At 46.2% G+C, this 23,131-nt stretch overlaps 1 protein-coding gene across 1 annotated transcript in view; it reads left to right on the top strand.

Moving 5' to 3' along the window:
* The window catches only part of GALNT6 (polypeptide N-acetylgalactosaminyltransferase 6), a 244,115-nt gene that overhangs the window by 157,044 nt on the left and 63,940 nt on the right, over window positions 1-23,131 (top strand). Inside the window, exons 4-5 of the mRNA XM_086965922.1 lie at window positions 2,982-3,131; window positions 8,595-8,829. Coding sequence (XP_086822048.1) covers window positions 2,982-3,131; window positions 8,595-8,829 — 385 coding nt within the window. The remainder of the gene's footprint in view (window positions 1-2,981; window positions 3,132-8,594; window positions 8,830-23,131) is intronic.

Genomic DNA, 23,131 nt, shown 5'->3' with positions numbered 1-23,131 from the left:
CAAAAATGACAGATAATGTTCAGTTTCGAACCATGAAGCTCTGTTAGAAGTTAATGATTTGCAGAAGCCAAAAATCAATCCAGTTAATAGCTAATGGTATCCAGAATGAGTCTGCCTAAATGTATTGGCAGTTGATCTGCAAATCCAAGTCATTAAAGCATTCTAGATTAGAGGACACTCCAGTATAAGGATGCCTCAAAGGAAAAGACTAAAGCCTGTTCTACCTCGGTCACAAGTCTAAAGTAATCAGCGTCTGTTCAGTTCTGCACTATGTTAAAAGCACAATTCTAACTTTTCACATACCTACACATTGTTCTCACAAAAGCTGTCCAATTAGGTTAAAACAACATGATCTGTTTGCATAATTGACAGATTGTCAAGGTTTTCTAACGAAAGAGCTTCGAGCAGCGTCCTTTAAACTTGGTAACTAGATACATTGTATAAACTCATCATCAAGTGTCAAGCACTGCTGCTTTTAATACAGGGGGCCAATACTGCACCACCATTGCAAAACCAACTCCCAGTAACTTAACCGGCCCCCATTGTGGAAAAAAACAGCCCCCACCCTTCCAGCCTCCTGGGGAAAAACCCAATGCCTGGTACGGCCAATCCAGCCCTGTCTGCAGGCCTGGCCATTATACTTAATTGCTCTGTCTACCGTAACCGTGCTTGTGCTCCTCTGCTCCCGGTGAGGGCGGTAGTCCTTCATCACCACGAGAGCAGCGAGTGGTACCCCCCTCCCAATCTAACCAGATGGCAGTCCATATGACCGGCCTAAGCCAAGGCAGACACACATGAACATGTTCATTCATGACCAGAAATTGTTACCAAGGATCCAGATATCAAAATAGTTTGAGCACTTGGGGGAGGGGTTTATTTCTCCTACCATGAGAGGATTTTTTTCCCCAACAGTCACCAAGAACCTACTCAATTCTAAACGATACAATAGCCTTTTGTAAAAATAGCTCCCACCATGCTTCCAAGCACTATGGTATCCTTGCACAGCATCTGATTTACCTGCTCTTTAGGGATCTGCTTTGTGTCGCGCTTCAAGACTTTCTAGTAGGAATTTTAATGGTAAATATAGTCTTGTGGATTCCTACCCCTGTAATTCCTTCCTGTTGACCAATGTATGCCCCACTTTCCCAGATCACATATTGGTACAGATATGTTTTACTGAAAGCCTTGGGCAGACTTTTCAGATGGGGGTGGTGGGAGGGTAACAGGATGTATGCACTGTCACAACACCCTACATCTGTCAGGAAAGGAAAATATTTCCGTATTGGTTTGTGAACCTAAAATGGATTTCATAGACACTTGGCAAATGTAAACCAGTATTTGTTCCAATGTACAGGAATTTATATAGCGCAAATCACCGAGCGGTTTCTAAGCGCTTGCTTAGGGAACCCGTCCTGGTATTCCCCTGTGAGATAACCCCGGCAGGGTATCCGCAAGGTGAAAGCCAGGCATCCCGCCGCGAGGGGCCGTTGTGGAGATTAAGCAAGCTATTGCCCAGAGTTGCAGAGTGTGAACCCGTGAATCGAGTAGGCACCGGAGCGAGAATTGTCGAGTCCATGGACATTTTAGGACTCAAGACCCCGCTGAGCCGGGAATTGAACCCTGGTCCCGGGCTGACCTCTGCTTCCAGGTCTGCCTCCTCTAACTGAACATTGTCCAGCCTTCTCACAGGGGTGTGCAACCAACATTCCCCACCAGGCCCTGCTTTTTTTCACAAGATCCATGACAAAGGTAATTGAAGCTAAAATATTCAGCGCGTCTCAACCATTCCGCATCTGCTTTCAGCTTCTCATAGTCACATCAGGGCCACAGAACCCCCCGCCCCCGTGATGCCCAAACCCGCAAATAACACACAGACACAAGTGTTAAGTTTGGGAAAAAATGCTGCAGGTTTATTACATACAACATATGTAATGATGGTGGGTTAACTTACGGGCGATCCAAGGGCAGGCCGCATTCTCGCCACCTGTTGAGCCAATCAGCACAGCATCTTCTTTTAACATTCTGTTTTGACTATTTCAGAAATTGCAGAACCGATTTACACTAAAAGATTTTCCCCTTTCCTGAATGCCACATGTTGTTCAAATTCGAACGGGGCTTGGAGATAGTACTCATATACTCTTATTGGAGTTTGAATGTGAAAACCAAGTTTTGGATCTAACTCCTTGTAATCGTTGCCCCCACCCACCACACCAAGCGGCACTAAATAGTACAAGATGACATTTAATAAATGCTACAATAAAGAGACTACAAATTCACCTAATCTACCCCACTCCAATCAGTGTGTAAAGAGTCATTTTTTGCTTTGGAATGATTTAATTCCACACATTTACTGCCACTGTTATTACTTAGATCACTTGTAAACAAAAAAAAAGCTGTCACTGCCTCCTCCTCGGCTAGGACCTTACCAACAAATGCGTTTTATTCAGTATTGCATCAATGCCTGGAACCTTTGAAGTCATGCAGTTGTGAGCGATTTCAAGCATTAACTGTTCATTTCCTTCATACTTCATGTCCTCTATGAATACTCTATGTGGAGAATCTACATCAAGACAAGGACTTCTTCCGCATTTTCCCCCAGAAACCCAAGGTTCACATCACTGGCCAGTCTTACTGAGGCAGAATTTCACACAATTTTCTTGTGGCGAGGGGTAAAGTCTATAAGTTAATTTAACTTCACTAAAGACCCCATTTATAATAGAAAAAAGCCAATAAGTTATGGAAATGGGGCCTCCGTTATTCCCATTAATTCTGAGCCCCTCACTTAGTCTTTCCATCCCATTTGATGAACCAGCAGACGATGGCACAATCCTTGGACCATAAACAGATTCACTGCGCGCCACAATGTATTGTAATTGTAACTAAATGTAGCGCGTACTATTGCTCTGATGCCCTCAACTGTAATACTCCTTGCACATTTTTCTTCCCTCATACCCTGTTTTTTTTTTCTCTCTATGCTGCAGTGTACTTGAAAGACATGTTGGACTCCTACGTGAAGCAGTTCGGGATTGTGAGAGTGGTGCGGCAGGCGGAGAGGAAGGGGTTAATCACCGCCCGCCTGCTGGGAGCCAGTGTGGCGTCTGGAGAGGTGCTGACGTTTCTCGATGCTCATTGTAAGTAAAACCTGCAAGATCCTGTCCTTCCATAGGGTCTGAGTTTTGTTCCCTTGTCTCTTGCAGTAGCTCTCCTGCTCTTGATTTCCTGGTTTATGCTGTAACCAGGGCCAGCCTTCTTTATCCAGAGCCAACTCTCTAGAGCCAGGCCCAGCTCTCTAGGGCCAAGGCCAGCTTTCTAGGGCCAAGGCCAGCTTTCTAGGGCCAAGGCCAGCTTTCTAGGGCCAGGGCCAGCTTTCTTTATCCAGAGCCAGCTTTCTAGAGCCAGGCCCAGCTCTCTAGGGCCAAGGCCAGCTTTCTAGGGCCAGTGCCAGCTTTCTAGGGCCAGTGCCAGCTTTCTTTATCCAGAGCCAGCTCTCTAGAGCCAGGCTCAGCTCTCTAGGGCCAAGGCCAGCTTTCTAGGGCCAGGGCAAGCTTTCTAGGGCCAGGGGCAGCTCTCTAGAGCCAGGCCCAGCTCTCTAGAGCCAGGCCCAGCTCTCTAGAGCCAGGGCCAGCTCTCTAGAGCCAGGGCCAGCTCGCTAGAGCCAGAGCCAGCTCTCTAGAGCCAGGGCCAGCTCTCTAGAGCCAGGGCCAGCTCTCTAGAGCCAGGGCCAGCTCTCTAGAGCCAGGGCCAGCTCTCTAGAGCCAGGGCCAGCTCTCTAGAGCCAGGGCCAGCTCTCTAGAGCCTGGGCCAGCTTTCTAGAGCAGGGCCAGCTCTCTAGGGCCAGGGTCAGCTCTAGAACTTTGGAGCTTGGCATTTGCTTGGTGTAAACACTACAGCTGGCCCATCCGCTCTGTAAAACCCCTAATCTGAGACACTGATGATAGACTGCCACCCCAAGCAGAGGCTATAGCCTCGGTGATTGGAGGGTGGCTGAGGGGGACAGCATATGGGCTGTATCCCGTACTCTTGAGCCATGTGCACAAGCCAAAATGGCAGCCACCATGCGATGGCACAGTATGATGGCTAGTGCTTAATTTGTAAGAAAATAAGTGTCAGGGCTGTTGTCAGGAGCAGCTTACACCATCTGTTGCCCTAGCCAGTGCTGCTGATGACCGTACAAACACACATATGAACATCCCACTGCAGCAAATGTGGCACTTCAGACTATTCCAGGCCCCCAAAGCTATAAGAATGGCTTGTATGGCAGGTATTAGTCAGTTTGTATATTGAATTAATAAACAACTGTAGTTGGGCTCATCTCTAAATAAAACAAACAATGCCACCACGTGGCAGACTCCAGTCATTGCCGGTGTTGCTAATTAGGTGCTGGTACCCAGCACGGAAACCACCTGCTCAAATTAGGCACTGATGATAGCACGAAAGTTGCATTCATCGCTACAATAAGGCTTCTAAGCAGCCCACCCTGCTCAATTTACCTGCACATGTGGCGGGCTGGAGAATTAAGGGCAGATGTATCCCTCCCAATCACAAACCAGAGATGTACGGTTTTCATACAGACTGTTTTGTGAATGAAATTTGAGCTGCAACCTATGTACTAATAGGTTGCACCGCAAATTTTCAATTCACATAAGGGGCAGGAGAGCATAAAACAACCTGCCCAATGAATATTAATTAGTCAGTCGTAATTTGCAACCTCCTTCTCCTTTTGATTAGGTACCAATGCCGGATGGGGGCCTGCAAGGGATAGGAGACCTCTGTCCTGGCACTTGCTTCCCAAATGGGAAAGGTGTGTTTTTTTTGTTTTCGTTTGATTTCTTTTTTGTCTTTTTCCTTTGGGAAGACATTGGAAGGGAGCAGGTAGTCCAATGGGACACTGCCTCGTTTGCACATCAGTTAACTCACCTCCTTGGGGAGTCAGTAACTCATCAGTAGTTTGAGACCGCAGTGAAGTCACAACTCATTGATATAATCTTTTCCAAATCATGAAACCGCTTTCATGCCCCCTCCTATTTGGGATTCAGAAAGAATCGAAAAGACAAGGCTTGAAGAATTTCCCGCCTCTTAAAAGTACTTTTGTACCATAAGAAAAGCCTTTTTTGCGATGGCAAACCCCAGGATTTTGCAGCTGCTAGCTGGCTTTGTACTATTTTTGCTGCAGCAGTACCTGCTTTGCATCCTCCTCACAGGAGTATCCAAATAGGGTTCAGTGACAGCTCACACCTTATGTAGTCAACCTGTGCAGCATTTGGGAGAGGGATAGAATTGAGGGGGCCATTGAGAGTTGAGGACATTGTATCTGCCATCTACAGTCCTGCCACAGGCGTTTGTTCGTGCAGGGATCCACAGCCTCATTCTGAAAGCAGAAACCCTTGACCCGTGGTCCAGCCACTACAGGACCGCAGCAGTCATCCTGCAGTTTTTAATACTCACGACAGTCACTTGTTTTTCCTACCCAGAGCTCCCACGTCAGACATGGTAGTCCTGGGTAGGGTTGTTGTTGCAGAACAAAATAGTTTGCAGGGTGGGCGCATCAATCATGGTCCCTCTACCCAAAGGACCACTGCCTTGAATGCAGCTGCTGCTGAGGCCACTCCATTGAAGGCACTGGAATGCCTATCTGTCTACTAAATGAGGCCCTAAGTGTTCATATCCATTTCGATTTCGTGTATCGATTTCCCTGCTCTTTTAATGATAATGATACTAGCTTAGCTGTTCTTGGCAGTGCGCCTCCAGAGACAGTCTCTGCTGTTGTTCTTATTGGTGTCACTAATCCTGCAAAATGTTATATTTACTGTGATATATTTCAAGAAGGTTGTGGCTTCTGGCTCCAATCAAGTGTTGTCATCCACCTAAATGTGAGATGAAACAATGTGGTAAATATTGTTCTTCGCATGGCAGATGTGCAGGGGGGGGGGGGGTGGCGGAAGGCATAGCAGGTCAGCCCTTCCAGGATCATTGCATTCTCGGAGCTCTGATATGCTCTAAGGTCGATGCCAATCTAAATGAATGCTGCAAAGTGCTTACCCCCAGATGCATCAAGCATCCATTTTGCGATTCCTTATTAGCGAAAAATAAGGATTTGCTAATAAGGAATAGCAAAACGCTATGCATGAAGAACTCACCTACAAAATAGCGATTTCTTAAAATTCCTTAATTGCGAGTCGCAAATTGCGAGTCGCAATTAAGGACTACCTCCCCATTCATTCCTATGGGCCTAGAGGGCCATAGGAATGAATGGGAAGACAATCTCAATTTGTGATTCTCAATTAAAGAAACGCAAATTGAGATTGCAATTTCAAGGGTGTCTAAAGGACACCCTGTTGCACCCCTGAAATCTGCATATGGATACATCTTGCTCACACACATGCCCTAAGGGCATGTTTGTGTGTAAAATGGAACTTTGAAAAATGCACTTTAGTGCATTTTTCAAAGTTTTTGCAAATTACCATGAAGTTCAACTTCATGGTAATTTGCTCCCCCTATTAGCGAAATCGCTATTTTTTTTTACTTTAATGCACTGCATTTAAGGAATCTCAATTTGAGATTCCGGAGCCCCTTCGATGTGGGGGATATTCCCCCGCTGTGCTGGGGTATATTCCCCCGCTGTGCTGGGGGGGAGGGGGGCGCGCGCAGCGCTCACATGCTCATGACGAGCTGAGCTCGTCATGAGGCACGGCGCTCCTGTGCTCATGACGAGCTCAGCTCGTCACGGCCACACCCGTTCCCGTGGAACGCTCAGCACAGCAGGGGAATTATCCCCGCATGCGAGCGTTCCACGGCTCATGACGAGCTGAGCTCGTCATGAGCACCGGAGCGCCGTGGCTCATGACGAGCTCAGCTCCTCATGAGCATTCAAAGGGTTAAATGCAAGAGCAATTTAAGTAATCGCAATTTTTGCGATTTCTTTAATTGCAATTTTTGCATTTGGGATGATGCATCCCAAATGCAAAAATACTAGTCGCAAAGGGGCAGATTTTGAGAATCTGCCCCTTTGCGAGCAGTTTTTAGCTTGATGCATCTATGCCTTAATTTGTAATCAATGAAGTGATGGGATCTCTTATGAGCCCACTGTGGAGGTTTCAGAATACCAAATCTCCCTAGTTTTAATCCCACCCCTGCCTCTTGCCTTCACCACCTGTCTCTATCTCAACCTTGCAGGTGCTTCTTCATCCCAGATTTCTCCCTTAGGCATTGTTTTTCTATTTTCCCTAGTTTCTTCTTTCTCTCTTGTCTGCCCTTCTTTATTGAAATCTGATGTTTAAAAAAGAAGCTCTGGTTCCCAAAAATAAGTGCAGGTACTCACCACCTGCAGTCATTGGCACAAATTAAGTGATAGGACTGCATGTAGCACTGAGATGTTCAAGTAGCGCCTAGTTGCTGAAAACTGAGTTGACGATGAGTCTGCGAGGGTGAAATGAAATGCAATCAGACGAGGGTCAGAAGTGCAGTACTCAACAGCTAATATTGCTTCCTGGTATTAGTACAGTGAAATGGTTGAAGGACGACAGTGAAGGCACACCGGCAGCTCTAGTGTGGTGCTGGTACTAGAGCAGAGAGGTGGATAGACTGGGGTCCATTGAGGGTGTGATCCTGAAACCCAGCGCTTGCAAAGTGGGGATACTTGGTAGGATTGATGCGCATTGACAGCACGGGTGAGGGTCCTGAGTGCAGGGAGAGGCTGAACGATGGATTAGGTGGATTGGAGAGGCCAACCCACCTCTCCGGTAATGGAGAAGCAATTCAATGCTAGATTGTGGATAGCGTGCACAGAGATGTGCCCTCTTCCCGCCTTCCCCATTGGAAGGATAAGTAGATTAGGTGACTGAAGACAGTCCTCAGCAAAGCTGGCATGAAAGCAGCTGTTTCAAAGTGGGCCAGTGTTTACATACACTGGTGAGCTGTGTCTGAGCCCCAGTACTGGAGCACAAGAGCGGGTGTTTCTTTAAGCTGGGATGCATTGTGGAAGCTATTTTCAGGGAATCAGGGTGAGGTTCGTTTGACAAACAGCAAGGGGTTGCTGTGGATCTGGATTGATGCACATTTACAGCAGCCAGCTGGCACGCGCCAAGTTCCCCTGGCAGAGCTCGAGAAGCACCACCAGGCTACAGTCACGTAATGAATTGTGGTATAGATTGAGGTCTGTTAGGCTAGTGATTGAGAAGCCTACCTTCGCACAGTGACGTTAATAAACATGCTACCCTCAATGCAAGTACTACAAATCCAGGACTGCGGTCCCAGAAAGCGCAATGAAAGCACATATGTTTCATACAGAGAGCTCTGTGGCTGTCACTGCAACCATGGCGTTTTCTTCATGCTGAACGTCCCTTTGCAAGCATTGAGTTCCTAGGGGTTGGGGTCACTGTCTGTGTCACGATTGGATCTATGCCAGTTCCACTGGCTGTTCAGAACTACTGGACTGCCTGAACATTTCCCAAGACGGTCAGCCATTCTCTCGGACAAGGCTTCACTTTTAACGCTGTTTGAATTGTTCAACCCATGTGGTTCAGTTGCAATAGGGTGTAAAAATCAGAACAAGACGACCTTTTAAGATGTCCCTCCCCTTTTACCTCTGTCTTAAGGCGAGTGTTTCCACGGCTGGCTTGAACCTCTCTTAGCCCGGATCGCAGAGGAGCCGACAGCCGTGGTCAGCCCGGACATCACTACCATCGACCTAAACTCGTTTGAGTTCGCCAAGCCGATCCAGCAGGGAAAGCAGCACAGCCGTGGAAACTTCGACTGGAGCCTGAGCTTCGGATGGGAGGCCATCCCACAGCACGAGAAGAACCGTCGGAAAGACGAGACTTATCCCATCAAGTAGGTTTTGGTCCAATTCATGTTGCTTTAAAGCTGGTCAAAATGTTTCTGTTTTGGTAAATGTTTAAACTGATGTATTTGCCTAAGCACATGTCCTGTCAGAAGAGATGTAAATCCAAGAATACAATGATTTTCAGATCTGCTCAGTCCATAATTATCTCATCTAGGTCTGGATGTGAAAATGAAATATAATTCTGGATCCAGCAAATTGGGAAGGGTGGTTTAAGAAAGCGGCTGCAGTGCGTTGAGGGCAGGACAGTCAGACCAAAGCGAAGTATTTAATCATGAGCAGGATCAATGCACGTCATCCTTTGGATGGGCAGTAGAAATACATTATTTTTCTACAAATTCTGTCCTAAAGAAATTTACAACAAGGAAAAGGTTAGTCATACTGTTCTGGCTTATGTAACTAACATGTCTCATTAAAATATAACTGGGGGACGGGGCAGTCGAAAGCACCTGCTGGAGAGATCTTTGTCTGGCTTTTTTTGTTTAGATTTACGTCATTTCTGATCACAGCACATAATCCTCAGAAACGAATGCATGGAGTAAATGTACTGCAATGTAACCTAGTTTAGTTAGTTAATATACATTGTTGGAGAGATTTGTGTGTAACCTGCTTTTAAAGTCACTGTACAACAGCATTTCCTAACCAGCAAGGCATCCGCTTGAATCCTTGCAGATGTGATCTCAATTTCTTGTTATTCTAAAGTCGATGCAACTGTTTCCAGAGGGTACGAATAAATACGTTTATTAAGGGCCAAAGTGCAATTCAGTTTGCACTGTGCAATGTCAGTTAGTGTAATGAGATGTTCAGCTGACTTTCGTACAGAAGAGTTTGAGAAAACATAATAGTCTTTAAAGTTGCCATTATCTCTTGACTACTTCTGAAGTGGCATGCTGAGTTTATCTATATACCCCTTAATGGGGTGCCTAGTGTGGTGGCAAGGTCTAAGGTCTTGGATGTGATCAGTCTGACCTCCAGTACCTGATCACAGCCAGGAAACAACTCTAACTCTTAGTAAGTTTTGAAAAGTGGTAAGTGTGTTCTCCACAGAAATTAACATCAGTTTTTCAAGATTAATATCCATTCTTTCCAGATCGTGGTATGGAGGACAGAGACATTTTAGTTGCAGTGAAGTTTCTTTATTTTTATTCATAGGACAAGGACAGCCGACACGTGTTTCGCCCCCTCTTGGCGATTTGCGCCGGGGCTTTCTCAAGGCTAGTTTAGCTTATTGACATAAATGGTTGTGGTTTCCATATAGTTACAGTGTCCCAAATGCGAAAATATAATTCTTCAGAAATAAAACATTTTTTTTTTTTTAGCCTAAAGTCCTTCCGACATGGTGGTTCTTGGGTTGAATCCTGCTGGGATTCAACCCAAGAACCACCATGTCGGAAGGACTTTAGGAGCAGGGGCATCAGCCTAAAAAAAAAAAAAATGTATTATTTCTGAAGAATTGTATTTTCGCATTTGGGACACTGTAACTATATGGAAACCACAACCATTTATGTCAATAAGCTAAACTAGCCTTGAGAAAGCCCCGGCGCAAATCGCCAAGAGGGGGCGAAACACGTGTCGGCTGTCCTTGTCCTATGAATAAAAATAAAGAAACTTCACTGCAACTAAAATGTCTCTGTCCTCCATACCACGATCTGGAAAGAATGGATATTAATCTTGAAAAACTGATGTTAATTTCTGTGGAGAACACACTTACCACTTTTCAAAACTGTCTCTTTACTTGAAGCCCAAGAGGTCCAGAGCTTCGAGTGTGTCTCCACCCACCCATCAACACTACTTATTCAAGTGTTGTTCAAGCCTTGAAATCCCTGGACCTTTGCTACCCCATTTACATTCTAACTCTTAGTAACACTACTTGTACATGAAGTGAAGCTATGAACACAGTTTGTACATGAAGTGAAGCTTTTGCTGACTTTCTGCACTGATGAGGAACAACAATCTCCAGTACTGTATGATCTTTGCCTTTTTTTCCGGATCGGCCCAGATTTTACACCTTTAGCTGCAGCCCATTTAGACCTCTGTGCACTTTACCCCTGCTAAGGAGTGATAAAGTGGATGTGTTCTACCTTTCAACATGGTGAAATTGGCATGCCACTCATTGGCATGTTTACCTTCACTGTAAGTCTCTAATACAGAGTACAAAGGGTACCCAAAGGCTGTAAGTTAAATGTCACTAGTGGACTGAAGCACCCATTGTGCCACTCTCTTCAGTGACTGTGCATACATGACTGCAGGCCTACCAGCTGTAGCCTGTCTTTTGCAGCTTTAAACTGCAAATTCAGCCTGTCAAAATAAACTCTTTTTGACAGGTCCAAACCTTCCTTTTAAATGTTGATACGTTACCCCTATTTAGCTCATTGCCCTTAAGGCAGGGTGCGTGGTACTTAAAAGTTGGACATGTAGGAATTTAATGTTAAACATGTCCCTTTAGTGAAAAAGCCCCAAATGCTAGTTTCACTTTAGCAAGGCAAGCTACCCTATAGGAAAACACTGGGTTACATTATTACATTTAATAATATTAATTTTGGATAGGAAACAGCCAGAAAAATAATTAAACAACTATCTTTAATAGTTATTAAAATCTTATTCAACTGTGAATTTGGATTTTTGATCATTATGAAGGAAAGGGTACTTTTAGAAAGCTACATTTTCCCTACCTAAAGCCTCTGAAGGCCTTTTTGTATTTTTAACCTACTTCTGCCAGCTTGTAATTAGCATTTGAAGAGGAGTGAAATCTGATTCCACAGCTGAGAACTAAGGATTGAGTGTGAGGAGATGTTCACTTGACACAATGGCCAGTGGGCTGTTCCCAGGCACTAGGTAGGCGGCACATGGGCAGGAGCCTTGTTTGTTCCCCCACACAAATCACAAAGGGCCTGTTTTTTTTACATTACTGTGTCAAATCTTGCTAGAGTTTGAAAACCTGTTTGACATGTCTGCTGGTAATTTACATAAAACATTTGGGCCACAGTACACAGGTGCAAGAACAGAATGTTAAAACAATTTGTGTGTATGCTGGAAAGCCCTGCTGGATTCTACCATATTTCTATCTGAGGTTTTTTGGGGGGTACAGTGGCTGACCCAGACTGTATTTTAATGTTAGAAGTGGGATGACACTAGGATTACCATAATATACTCCCCACACACACCCCTCCGGCTCTCAGAATCCAAGTTTAGCAGGGCAAAAGACTTCTGGTGTCTTGAAAACGCCCAAAGTGATTAGGGTTGGCCCCCGGAAAACTTACTTCATTGGTTAGGGCATATCTTGTAGTCATTCCCATCCACTATCTTGTGCCAAGCATAATAGTGGCATCTCAAAGCATCCACCTGAGAACACTTCTCGTCCTGAGAAAGATCAAAAGAGAACTGGACCTACTTTGTGTAACCTGAGAATTGCCCCGGAGGACTAAACCTTCTCTCTCTTGTAACTAAGACAAATAAGTGTGTTTCAAGGTCCATAAGGCTGACATCCTGTTATAGCTATTGGGAGATCACAAACAAAAGGCCTTTTCCTGCATATTCACAGCTACCCAGAGGCAACTGGACCTTGACTGAACCATGCTGTTTGGCCTTTGCCTGATACGCTGTGAGTCTCGAAGTGCCGTCCTGGAGAGTTTTCGAAGAGTACGCCTTTGGTGGCTTGGTGCTTGAGGACTTCAGTCCGAGAGTAAAATCTTTGAGCAGGGTGAACCGGATTTGTGCATCCATCCTGCACTTCATCGTGGTCCGCATCAAATTGCGCCTAGGTTCCACTTTACTGCAACCATTGACTATCATTGGTGCTTAATACTTCTTGATGCTACTCCTGCTTAAAACTTAAAAAAATTCTCTCTCCGATACCCCTTATTGGACTTTTATCATTTCGTTATCCATTCTTTTAATTGAGTTTCACTGTACTTCTCTAATTCAGTTTGGGACTATTATTGTTTTGCATTTCAAATTTAGTATAGTTTTTGGACTGCACAAATATTGCTCTAAATTCAGAGTGAAGTTGAGGTTAATTTAGTGACCTTAGTGAGCATCCATTTCAACCATAAATTGAATTGAAAAGATCGAATCGACATGGTTGCTGCTTTTCTAAAAAACACATCAAACACCATCTTTTGGCTAAAAAATAAAGTCGGAAGTAGTTCTTTGAGTATAATTTTACAAGTTTATGAACAGAAAATGGTGGCAACTGCAATATATGGCATTGAACTTCAGAGACCCAGCAACTGCAAATTGTTACAAGCAGTAGAGAACAGCTTTCTAAGAGCATTGTTAATGCTTGAGGTTGAGACTGTGATCATTCCATTGTTCGTGGAGTTTGAAATTTGACCCATATCAGATGTTATTGCTGATCACACCCTCAACACTTGTATTTGGATATTTGAAGGATGCCCACCAGTTGAAAGGTTAACCGATTCAGGCAACACTTTACCAACATTTTACACATTACACTTTACTTTGCTACTGTTAGAACTGGCCTCTTTTGGCGTGGTTTCCCCTGACTTTTTGCTTTCTGACCTCCTGATTTGACTGTGTGCTGAACCCCGAATTTTCTGGCTTTTGGAATCTGCACTTTTTCACTGCTGACCAGTGCTAAAGTGCATGTGCTCTGTGTCTAAAATGTAATGACGTTTCTTTTCTTCTTGATTGACTGAGAAGCCCCTTATATAGTGCACTATATGTGCCCAGGGCCTGTAAATTAAATGCTACTAGTGGGCCTGCAGCCCTCATTGTGCCACCCACATGAGTAGCCCTCCAAACATGTTTCGACCTGCCACTGCAGAGCCTGTGTGCACAGTTTTCAACTGCCATTTCGATCTGCTTGCCAGGCCCAAACCTTCCCTTTCATTACATAAGGGTCACCCCTAAGGTGGTCCCCTGGACAGGGTGCCGTGTATTTAGAAGGTAGGACATGTACTTTTGAGGTTTGCATGTCCAAGTAGTGAAAATCTGCTACATTTGTTTTTTACTACAGCAAGGACTATCTCTCCCATGGGTTCGCATTGAGCTGCCTTGTAACGCTTTACAAGTGTAAATTCCAGTTGGGAAAAATACATTTGGGTTCCCTTCATTTTAAAAACAATTTTTTTAGCGAAGTTGGTTTTATGTTACAGATCTGAAAAGGACCCTTTTAGACAGCCTGTTCTTAGTTTAACCATTCTATGCCTATCTCTGGATACATAACTGGGTTCGGTTGACAGCTGGTCTGTGTGCATTCCCTCTAGACAATCACACATAAAGCGCGCTGAAGTGTGCCCTGCATATCCTGATGGCCCATCACCAGGGTGATGGGTCTTCCTGAGCTAAAGTGAGAGGGAGATGCTGAAACTTGCACCTGAATTGGGCTGTGACTGTCCCCACACAAAGAGTTGCATACACCCACGTAGCGTGTCTGCAAACAGGGCAGGATAGGGCAAGGTCTTGTGAACTACAAACACCTTTCTTTGAAGTCTCCCTATTTCAAAGGCTAAAATGGGTATAAGTACTGGACCTCTGACACCATCTACTGAGAAATTCTGGAACTGAGATTAGTCTACCAGAAAGGAGAGAGCTTGTGCTGCCAGAAGGACGCAACTTTGCTGCTTGCTTTGCTGTGTTTGCCTGCTGCTTCTTGCCTGGTAGTGAGAGGACTGGACTTGCCTCTCTACAATCTGCATCTCTAAAGCTTCTCAAAGGGCTTGTTGAGCTTGCCTCCTGTTTCTGAAGTCTCCGGTATATTAAAGACTTCACTTACATCTTGCTACCAGCACCATGGCTCCTCTTCTGAGAGTCCTGCTCTACAAGTAATGCGGATTCCAGTTCTGGGCCTTTGTAACTGAGCGTTTGGTTCTGCAACTCAAGAAACCAACGCATCGTTACCAAAGCATCGATCGTAACTGGTGCATTTCTCTGAGATATTGACGCATTGACGCTTCCTGCACCGAAGCTGTGGGCGCCGCTTAGCAACTGCGTGGCGCAAAGACCTCAACTTACAATGCAGCCCTGACTTTGCCGAAGCAGCAACCTGTCATCACCACTGATGCACGAGCCTCCGACACTGCAATGCTGACGTCTATGATGCACTGTCTCCACCTCTGATGCATTCTGGCCCTGCATGGTTTCACTCCATCAGCATTGTCTACAGCCCAACAGGTCGACATTGACACATTGTCCCAACACACAGCACTACTGACATCAACGCCTGAATGACGTTGCCTGACTTCGGAAGCAATGCATCACCTTCAACAGTGACGCAGAACCTCCTATGCTCAACGCATTGTCCCCGAGCTTTAATGAATCCATGGTACTGTCATCAGGTCTCCTATATCTGGCCTTCGCTCCATCGTGGTTGGACTGAAATTTCGGATTTGCCCCGGTCAAGTGCGACCCGACAGCCCCAGTCTTTGTGGGGTACCAGCCTTCATAAGCATGAGAAGATGAATTACCAGAGTAGGCCACTGGCTCAAGAGAGACCATTATGTACCAGACCCTAAGACCGATCGATCTCTCAATTAAACGGGATTTGTAAAGCGCAACTGCTTCACTTGTGGGAGTCTTGAGGCCTTGCTGACTACTTTGTTTATCTACACTATGACCAGTGCTTAATTTATGCCGATCTTTGTGGTATGAACCACCACCACTCATTTTTGAGAACTTAGACTTCATTTTAATTTTCATCATCAGACTTTGACCCAGACCAAAAAAGAGAGACGGAGAAAAGGGAGAAAGAAGCAGGAAGAGAAATCTAGGCAAGCTGTGCCTAAGGGAGAAAGCAGCTTTTGAAAAAAAACAGAGCCTGCAGAAGCGAAATAAAGAGTAGGCCTGGGTGATTAACTCCGCTCCGGTCGCAGAGTTTTCTGCACTCCACCGAGCACAGAAAACTCTGCTCCGAAGGTAAGTTGGTGAGCGCACGCTGCCACTCTGTAGAATTTTTACCCTAGTGGCAGGAAGATCAGCAGGAACGGCAGTTCACGCCTCGCTCTGTCGCTTGCAGAACTCTGCTGAATTTTTTTCTGTCACTTCACAAAGTTCCGCGTAGCAAAACTCTGTGAACTCCGCCCTGGCCTAATAAAGAGACAAGAAGCACAAGATGGTGGACAAAGAAGAAAGGTGCTCCATCAACATGAGGCTTTCTTGATACTCGAGAGCGCAGGTGGCTGGCTCCTAAGAAAAACTGTGGCATCTAGCGTCAGACTGACCAATACGGCAATCAGACAGTGCCTGATGGGCTGGTCTGACAGGTTAGGGTGTGGGGCATTTTTTTTTGCTGTTTGTGGGAATGTTTATGGTTTGCTGGACCAGTTTTTCCTGTTTATTTCCCTGATGTTAAAGTAAAAATTGCTTGCAGCAAGCTCTAATCCATGCAGTATTACATGCTGTGCAAAACACTTATACAGCCCCTTTTTGCAAATATGGGCCATTAATGAGATATCTCATTCACTATTGGGGGTGGGGTCACTTGTGTTTTGATGCCTGGGCCTATTTCCTGTCCCAGTCTGACACTGCAGGCACTTTTTTAAACTATTGAAAACTGAAGAATGGACTATGGTTAATACCTCATTTACTGGTGTTCCATTTTGGGCAAATGTACTCCACAACTTTTCAAACTGGTGAACCCCATTCCAGAATGGCAATTAAAAAATCAGCCTACTCCCCAACAGTTCGATAGAGCAACTAAACAGTGAGTCCAGTCTTCTTGTCTGTCAAGTCATGTTGTAGCCTACAGGTACTTTGTAAACTCGAGTTGGCATGCCATTTGCCTGTTGATGATGCGTGAACATAGACCAGGATTGCTATCTGAAAGCTGTTTTTTATAGCGTTCTCTGTGACCTAAAATGTGAATTTCTAAATGATTTCCACCTGCTTTCATCGTGATTACTTGGTCTGACTTTTCCTAGAAGACAATACCTTTAAATTTCATGGCAATCATCCAGAAAGATGATCTTCCCCAGATTCCAGATTTTCAGGCTAAGCTTACATATCCCTCCTTTTGGTGTTCTAAACCACTGTTCGTGTATTAATTTAAACCAAGGGTATTAGACATAGGTCTAGAAGGGGCAGGTATTTAGGATTTCCATTAATTATGTTGGAGTTCTGTTTAGAGTAATTCAATGAAGATTTTGAATCCTGTAAATATGACGGGGATCCAGCCCTCCTGGACTTACTTTAGACACTCCTGTATTAATGTCATCCTCCAAGGCAGTGGTGTCTCACGTTGATCCACGGGGGCTTCATTACAGCCTTCTTTTGAGGACATCCACATGAGATACATTTACATAAAATGAATCTAAATGTCAATTATAGACCTTGTCACTGGGAATATTGAAAATCTTAAATGGATGCAGCGTCGTGAACCAATGTTGGACTCCACTGCTTCAGGGGGCTATGAAAATGCATTTTTTCAGCAAAGTTCAAATTATCTGCACATTTGGCTCCTGTGTTGGGTATATTTATACATACTTAAGTGCCTTTTTTTGCTAATAACGTTGACTGTTCCTGTGCAACCAACCTTAACAAGCACTGTAAAGACCACGGTCTGGCTTGCACTTTGAGAACTAACTAAAACATTTAAAATGCCAGCTGCAGTCAAAAATGTATACAAAAAAGTATTTATGTATATATAACATCTACAAGGTAAAGAATTTTAATGTATGGCGAATCAGTGTACTTTTGAGATGTAAAATAGCCCTTCATGCATTGCAATACAAGCATTCCATATGTGCGTACTGCAATAGCATGGGGTAAGAGAGAAATTCTCCTTTGTGTGGAGCCAAACCCTGATATTTGTATATTTTAAATAATAAGTAGCAATAGGTCTCCTTGTGTGCTTCTCTCACACACCCCATGTTGCTTTCTCACTTTTTGCTTCTCCCCCAGCTCCATGTTGCTTTCTTTTGTCTATTTGTTTTACTCTGAATCCAGTGCTACTGCCTCCCCACCTGCAACTTCGGTGTTGTGGGTGGGTCTCCCCCGGCCCTCCAGTTGATTCCTCCTACACCCACTCTGTATCTCCCACAAAGCACTCCAGCTACCATGTCACCTTTTCCTTTCTGTGGGTGTAGGTGTTGCCTTCAAATCCCTTTTCTCCATCATTGTCCTCGACAGCACATGTGCTAGAGCATTCACTTGCAAAAGAGATTGTATTCTCAAAGGGGATTGTTGACTCCCCACTGCTTAGCATTCATTGGCTTCATTGTCACTCTTACTTGCTGCCTAGTATTTGGCTAGCACGTGCCACCGTCACTGCCTCCTCTTTTGTGTGAAACATGACCAAGTACTGATTGCTTCTTCTTGATTAGTGTCCTTCTACTACTCAAGCTGCTTATGGGAGTTACTAATATAAATGTTTTCAAAGTGTAGTAAGCGTTTCGAACCCGGCGCTTCACCCACAGTATTTTAGATCTCATTTATTCGCATTTTATAAACAATGGGGTGGTGCAAAGTACTGTGCTATATTTATCTTTCTCTGTTGTTTTCTTTGTCTTAGTTATATTCTTGCTTTCTTTACAAAGATTATTTGACTTTCATTATTGTAATCTTAGTTCTGTGCTTCCCCTGAGGGGACTGTAGTGACCAGCTGGTCACGGTTCTAGTGTATTGTTTGTAGTGCCAGCCACTCCCGAGGGCTGGCTTACACTTCACCCTACACCCATCCAACACAGGCATCGCAGGACATGTGACCCTGCTAATGAAAGGGGCCGGACGCACGCAGTAACTACATTAGTGTCTGTCATCATTGCCAGTATATGAGGACCTAGGAACCCACTACTTTACATTGGCAAAGAGCGGGTGTACCCGCATGTGCAGCCGCTGTGCGGTGGGGAAAAGCGGGGGGGAAGTTTGGCCCATGATGAGGGCCTCCCCTCCAGCAGTCTTAAGTAGCGCATAGATGCATGCAGGGCATGAGTGGAGCATTGAGGCATGGATGAGGAGTTGTGCCGGTTCCCCAGTGTAATAAAAGATGGAGCGGAGCGGGAGCCCACCCCGCATCTGCAGTGCCTGCTGAGTCGTCCGGCGTAAGGTGAGCCCCAGTGATGGTAGCAAACTGCGTCAGATGTGAGGCAACGGTATGGCAGGCAGGAAAGAGAAAGATCGAGAGGTTTCCTGCGGCGTACTGTCTTGATCCTGGAGAAGCGATCTGAATGAGGAGGAGCCTGACCCAGCTGACTGTAGGGAGGACACCGCCTACAAGCGAGTAAAGCGCTGCATCACCATTCCGGGTAGCCCTGCACTGGCTCTTCTCGATTTGAGCTGCCAGTCGGAGTCCCCAAAGAAAAAGAATGTGAGGGCAAGAAGCTGTGGCATCCTCTGGGAATATGCCGGCAACGCGAGTCCTTACCTGTGAGTAAAAGGAGAGCATTGTCTGTTTGTGGTGACACCGCCAGAGACTGCCTGCTAGAGCAGCTACTGCGGCATGCGCAGAGTGGCTGTGGAGCCACAAGGACAGCTGTTGCACTGCACTGAGGCCCGGGGAGGTTGAAGTGTGAGAGGTGTGTGTGCAGCTCTGTGGGCCTTGGGCTATGAAGAAAGAGGCAGCACTCGTCACGAGTTGCCCTCCCTGCCTCTGCCCCAACGACACCCGTGTGGGCAAGCTGATTGGAGGCACCAGGGAACCCATTGAGGTTCCAGGAATTAAAACCGCTGCGGACCGCAATGATGAGCCCTGCAGAGCCACCTAGTGGCCATTTTGCGGTACCGCATTTTAAATAAAGGCAGTGGCTATCATTGACAGGCCTGTAGCATGTGGAATACTGACTAATGTGGCCTACGATCAGCGCCAGGGAAGAGGCAGCTAAAGCTGTGCCTCTCTAGAAGAAAAACAGATACACCAGTGCATAACAAAGCCCTGACTTATAATAGGGTGGAACAGTGAGTGGCTGGAGGTACCCTGGACTCTTACAAGTGAGAGTTCCATGGTGGCTAGTGAGGGCTATGTATCCTCACTGATTACAACACGAGGACCAAAGCTGGAGGAAAGCTGCTGAGGCCCATGCTGGGAATAGAGCTGCAGTGCCACCAAGCGGCCGGGGGAGTAGTGAACTCGGCGGCCGGAATGAGAATATGTACAGTGCCCAGTGAAAAGGGACTGCAGCATAGGGGCTGCTGCTGAGGACCAAGATCAATGAAGGACAGCATATAGAGAAGTGGACTGCAGCACAGAAAAGGCTGCTGCAACCCGCCATTTCAAGTGAGAAGGACACTGGCACGAAGGGAACCTTGAGGAGATAGCCTGCCATGGCTTGTGAGGAGATTTGGAGTGACACCGAGTGGCCATCGGTGGTCACTGCAGCAGTAAGGTCACCGGTGGTTACTGCACCCGGATGGCATGTGGTGTAAAGGGCAACCACCCCAGGCAGCAAGTCCATGCAAGACTGAAGAAAGTGCATGGAGATGCGTCCAGTGATGAAAGGACTGCACCGCAGGAGGAGGTACCGAGTGCGCAAGGCACCAGAAGTAGGAGTACCCTCCAGTGAAGGATGGAGGGCGCACAGTCAGAAGCGTGCCAAAGACTGTATCAGAGAAGCTGATTGTCCAGGCTGGAGCCCGAGAGTGAGAGCCCAGCAAGGAAGAGGCCCAATGTTGTCACAGGGGGTGACGGATCATGTGAAGCAAGCCCGAGTTGAGGCTGCAGAGAGAGTCACATTGGTGTGGTATTGAGGTGGCAGGAGTGCATTCTCAAGAGAAGAGACCTGCAAGTGGTCGAAGAGGAGACCTATGGGAGGTCTGAGAAGATGACGTGCAAGAGGTCTGAGAAGAAGAGGCCATCGAGAGGTCTGAGAAGAAGAGGCCATCGAGAGGTCTGAGAAGAAGAGGCCATCGAGAGGTCTGAGAAGAAGAGGCCATCAAGAGGTCTGAGAAGAAGAGGCCATCGAGAGGTCTGAGAAGAAGAGGCCATCGAGAGGTCTGAGAAGAAGAGGCCATCGAGAGGTCTGAGAAGAAGAGGCCTGCGAGAGGTCTGAGAAGAAGAGGCCTGCGAGAGGTCTGAGAAGAAGAGGCCTGCGAGAGGTCTGAGAAGATGACCTGCGAGAGGTCAAAATAAATTTACCTGAAGTCAAAGGAAGAAGACCTAGGAGAGGTCATGAAATGAAGGTCACGATGAGAGGTCTGGGCTTTGGACGAGGAGAAAGCATTGTCCTAGGGGTAGGACATGACCAGGGAGACCCGTGTGAAGTGCGCGTCACATGGAGAGGCTAGGTCAGAAAAGAAGAGTAAGACAAGATGGGAATAGACTGCATCATGAAGTGAAAGAAAAGGAAAAGGAAATAATGTGGCTCAAAGCGACTGTATGATGAGTCGAAAGAAAGAAGATAGGAGTGTGTGATAGACATTTGGCACACCGCAAGGTACAGAAGATGACTGAGTGCAAAAACATCTTAGGAGTGTTGGACATCGGGAGTGAAGCACAGTACCTATGTAACATTGATGGCACCATGAGAGGCTGGCTATTTCAAAAGTCTTCGGTTAAACCAAACAAACCTGGCGCCTGCAGATGAGAGCAAGCTGGACCATTTATACCATCCACCTCTGGGGTCACACGGGAGACTGGATTGTGGTCCTGCTCGGATGTCCTGAGTGGCCTTCGACGTGGGATCTAAAGAGGATCCAACAACTTCAGACCGTTGCGGTCCAGGGGCAAGAGCCTCAGGGATTACAGTGAATGCGAGATCCTGACACGAGAAATCAGTCTACAGCAGCTCACCCCGCAGGTCCAAGGAAGACAAAGATCTCTTGTCATAAGGTGGTTCCTCCAAAGGCTATCCTGTCAATGCTGTTGCACCACAGTCTGGATTGCAGGAGCAGGCCCGGACTGGCCATAGTGGGCACTGTGCAATCCCCAGTGCGCCGCACAGGTGGGGGCCGGTTTTGTTACAGGCCCCCATCTGTGCGGCAAAGAGCTCGGGGTTGGGGGGTGTAAAGCCGGCCGAGGACTTTGCCAGGGCCGGTTTTGGCTCCCAGGCCGGCCCTGGGCAGGAGTAATTTGAGCTGGAAAGAACTAGCCAGAGTGACTTGAAGGTGGGACTCGAAGCGCTTCCTCCACGTGCCTAGAGTATGGCATTGGAGTGACACGGCCAAGTACACCCAGTCCCGTGGAAGTCTGGTGAAGAGGACCTTGAGGGAATCCCATGAGAGGGGAATCCTAGTAGGAGAGAGAAGTTCTGGTGAGAGAAGGATGTCGGAAAACACTGTCCCATCAGCAGCTGGAAGCACTGCTGCATCTGTGAAAGACTCTGCAACAATAAATAGGATGTCATCCGTCGTAGGAGGCTTGATGTTCATGGAGCCAGGATGTCTTAGTGAAGACTGTGGCTTTACGTTTTCACAATCACTCTACATTCACATATAGACCTTTGTTGTAAAAGTCCACGCACCGAGTCCAAAGAATACAGGATCTGCAGTACACTGCTGAACTGTGCCAATTAGAACTGGTGATCCTAGCTGCAGTTGTCCTATCATCCTGTTCTGAAAGTATTCAAAGAGACTGTGGAGTTTCTGTTGTTGTTTTATTCTCTCCTACATGTTGTACTTGTTGTTCCAGTTTTAATAAAGTTTGGAAGGGATGTAGTGACCGGCTGGTCACTGTTCTATTGTTTGTTGTACCAGCCAGTCCCCAAGGGCTGGCTTTCACTTCACTCAACACCCATCCAACACAGGCGTCCCAGGACGTGTGACCTGCTAATAAAAGGGGCCAGACGCACGTGCTCTGGGTCAGTTCCAGTAACTACATTACGGTGTCTGTGTCATCATTGTTAGTATATGGGGACCTAGGGTCCCACCACTTTACAGGGACCTTTTTTCTTTTTTTCTTCCTCCTATTGTTTTTCTTCTTCCAACCAACCCCCATTGTCCATATAGCCTCTTCCCTCTCACCACATCACCTTCCCATTATCTGTGTGGCCCCCTACCATAAGTGGTATCATGTGGCCAAGCTTGGCCGCGCCAACTCACTTTTTTTTTTTAGCTCCTTGCGTCACATCGCTTTTAAAAAAAAATACCACAGCAGCCATGCTGCTTTACAACATAACTAAGACATTGACCAAACTAATAGGGCTCACATACGCTAGATCCATTGACTTTGCTAATGCTCAGTACCATTTCAGAGAGTTGCTAGTACAGTATTGCTGCTGGTATGGGTATTTGTGGGAGGCTGTTGCCTTGCTGCCTACATGACCGTGTGCTGGCACTTCTGTGGGACACTGCTCGCAGGGCATCGGCCAGCTCCAGTCCACAGGGTCAGCAGGGCAGGAAGAAGGATAGCATCTCGAGCTGTTCTGAAAGTTGTCAGCTTTCTGGGAAGCCTGGTTGCTGCAT

This window comes from Lissotriton vulgaris, chromosome 1_1 (assembly GCF_964263255.1).
Source record: "Lissotriton vulgaris chromosome 1_1, aLisVul1.2, whole genome shotgun sequence".
Classification (NCBI taxonomy): Eukaryota; Metazoa; Chordata; class Amphibia; order Caudata; family Salamandridae; genus Lissotriton; species Lissotriton vulgaris.
The sequence above is the reverse complement of the archived record's forward strand: the minus strand, read 5'-3'. Positions and strand labels throughout refer to the sequence as shown.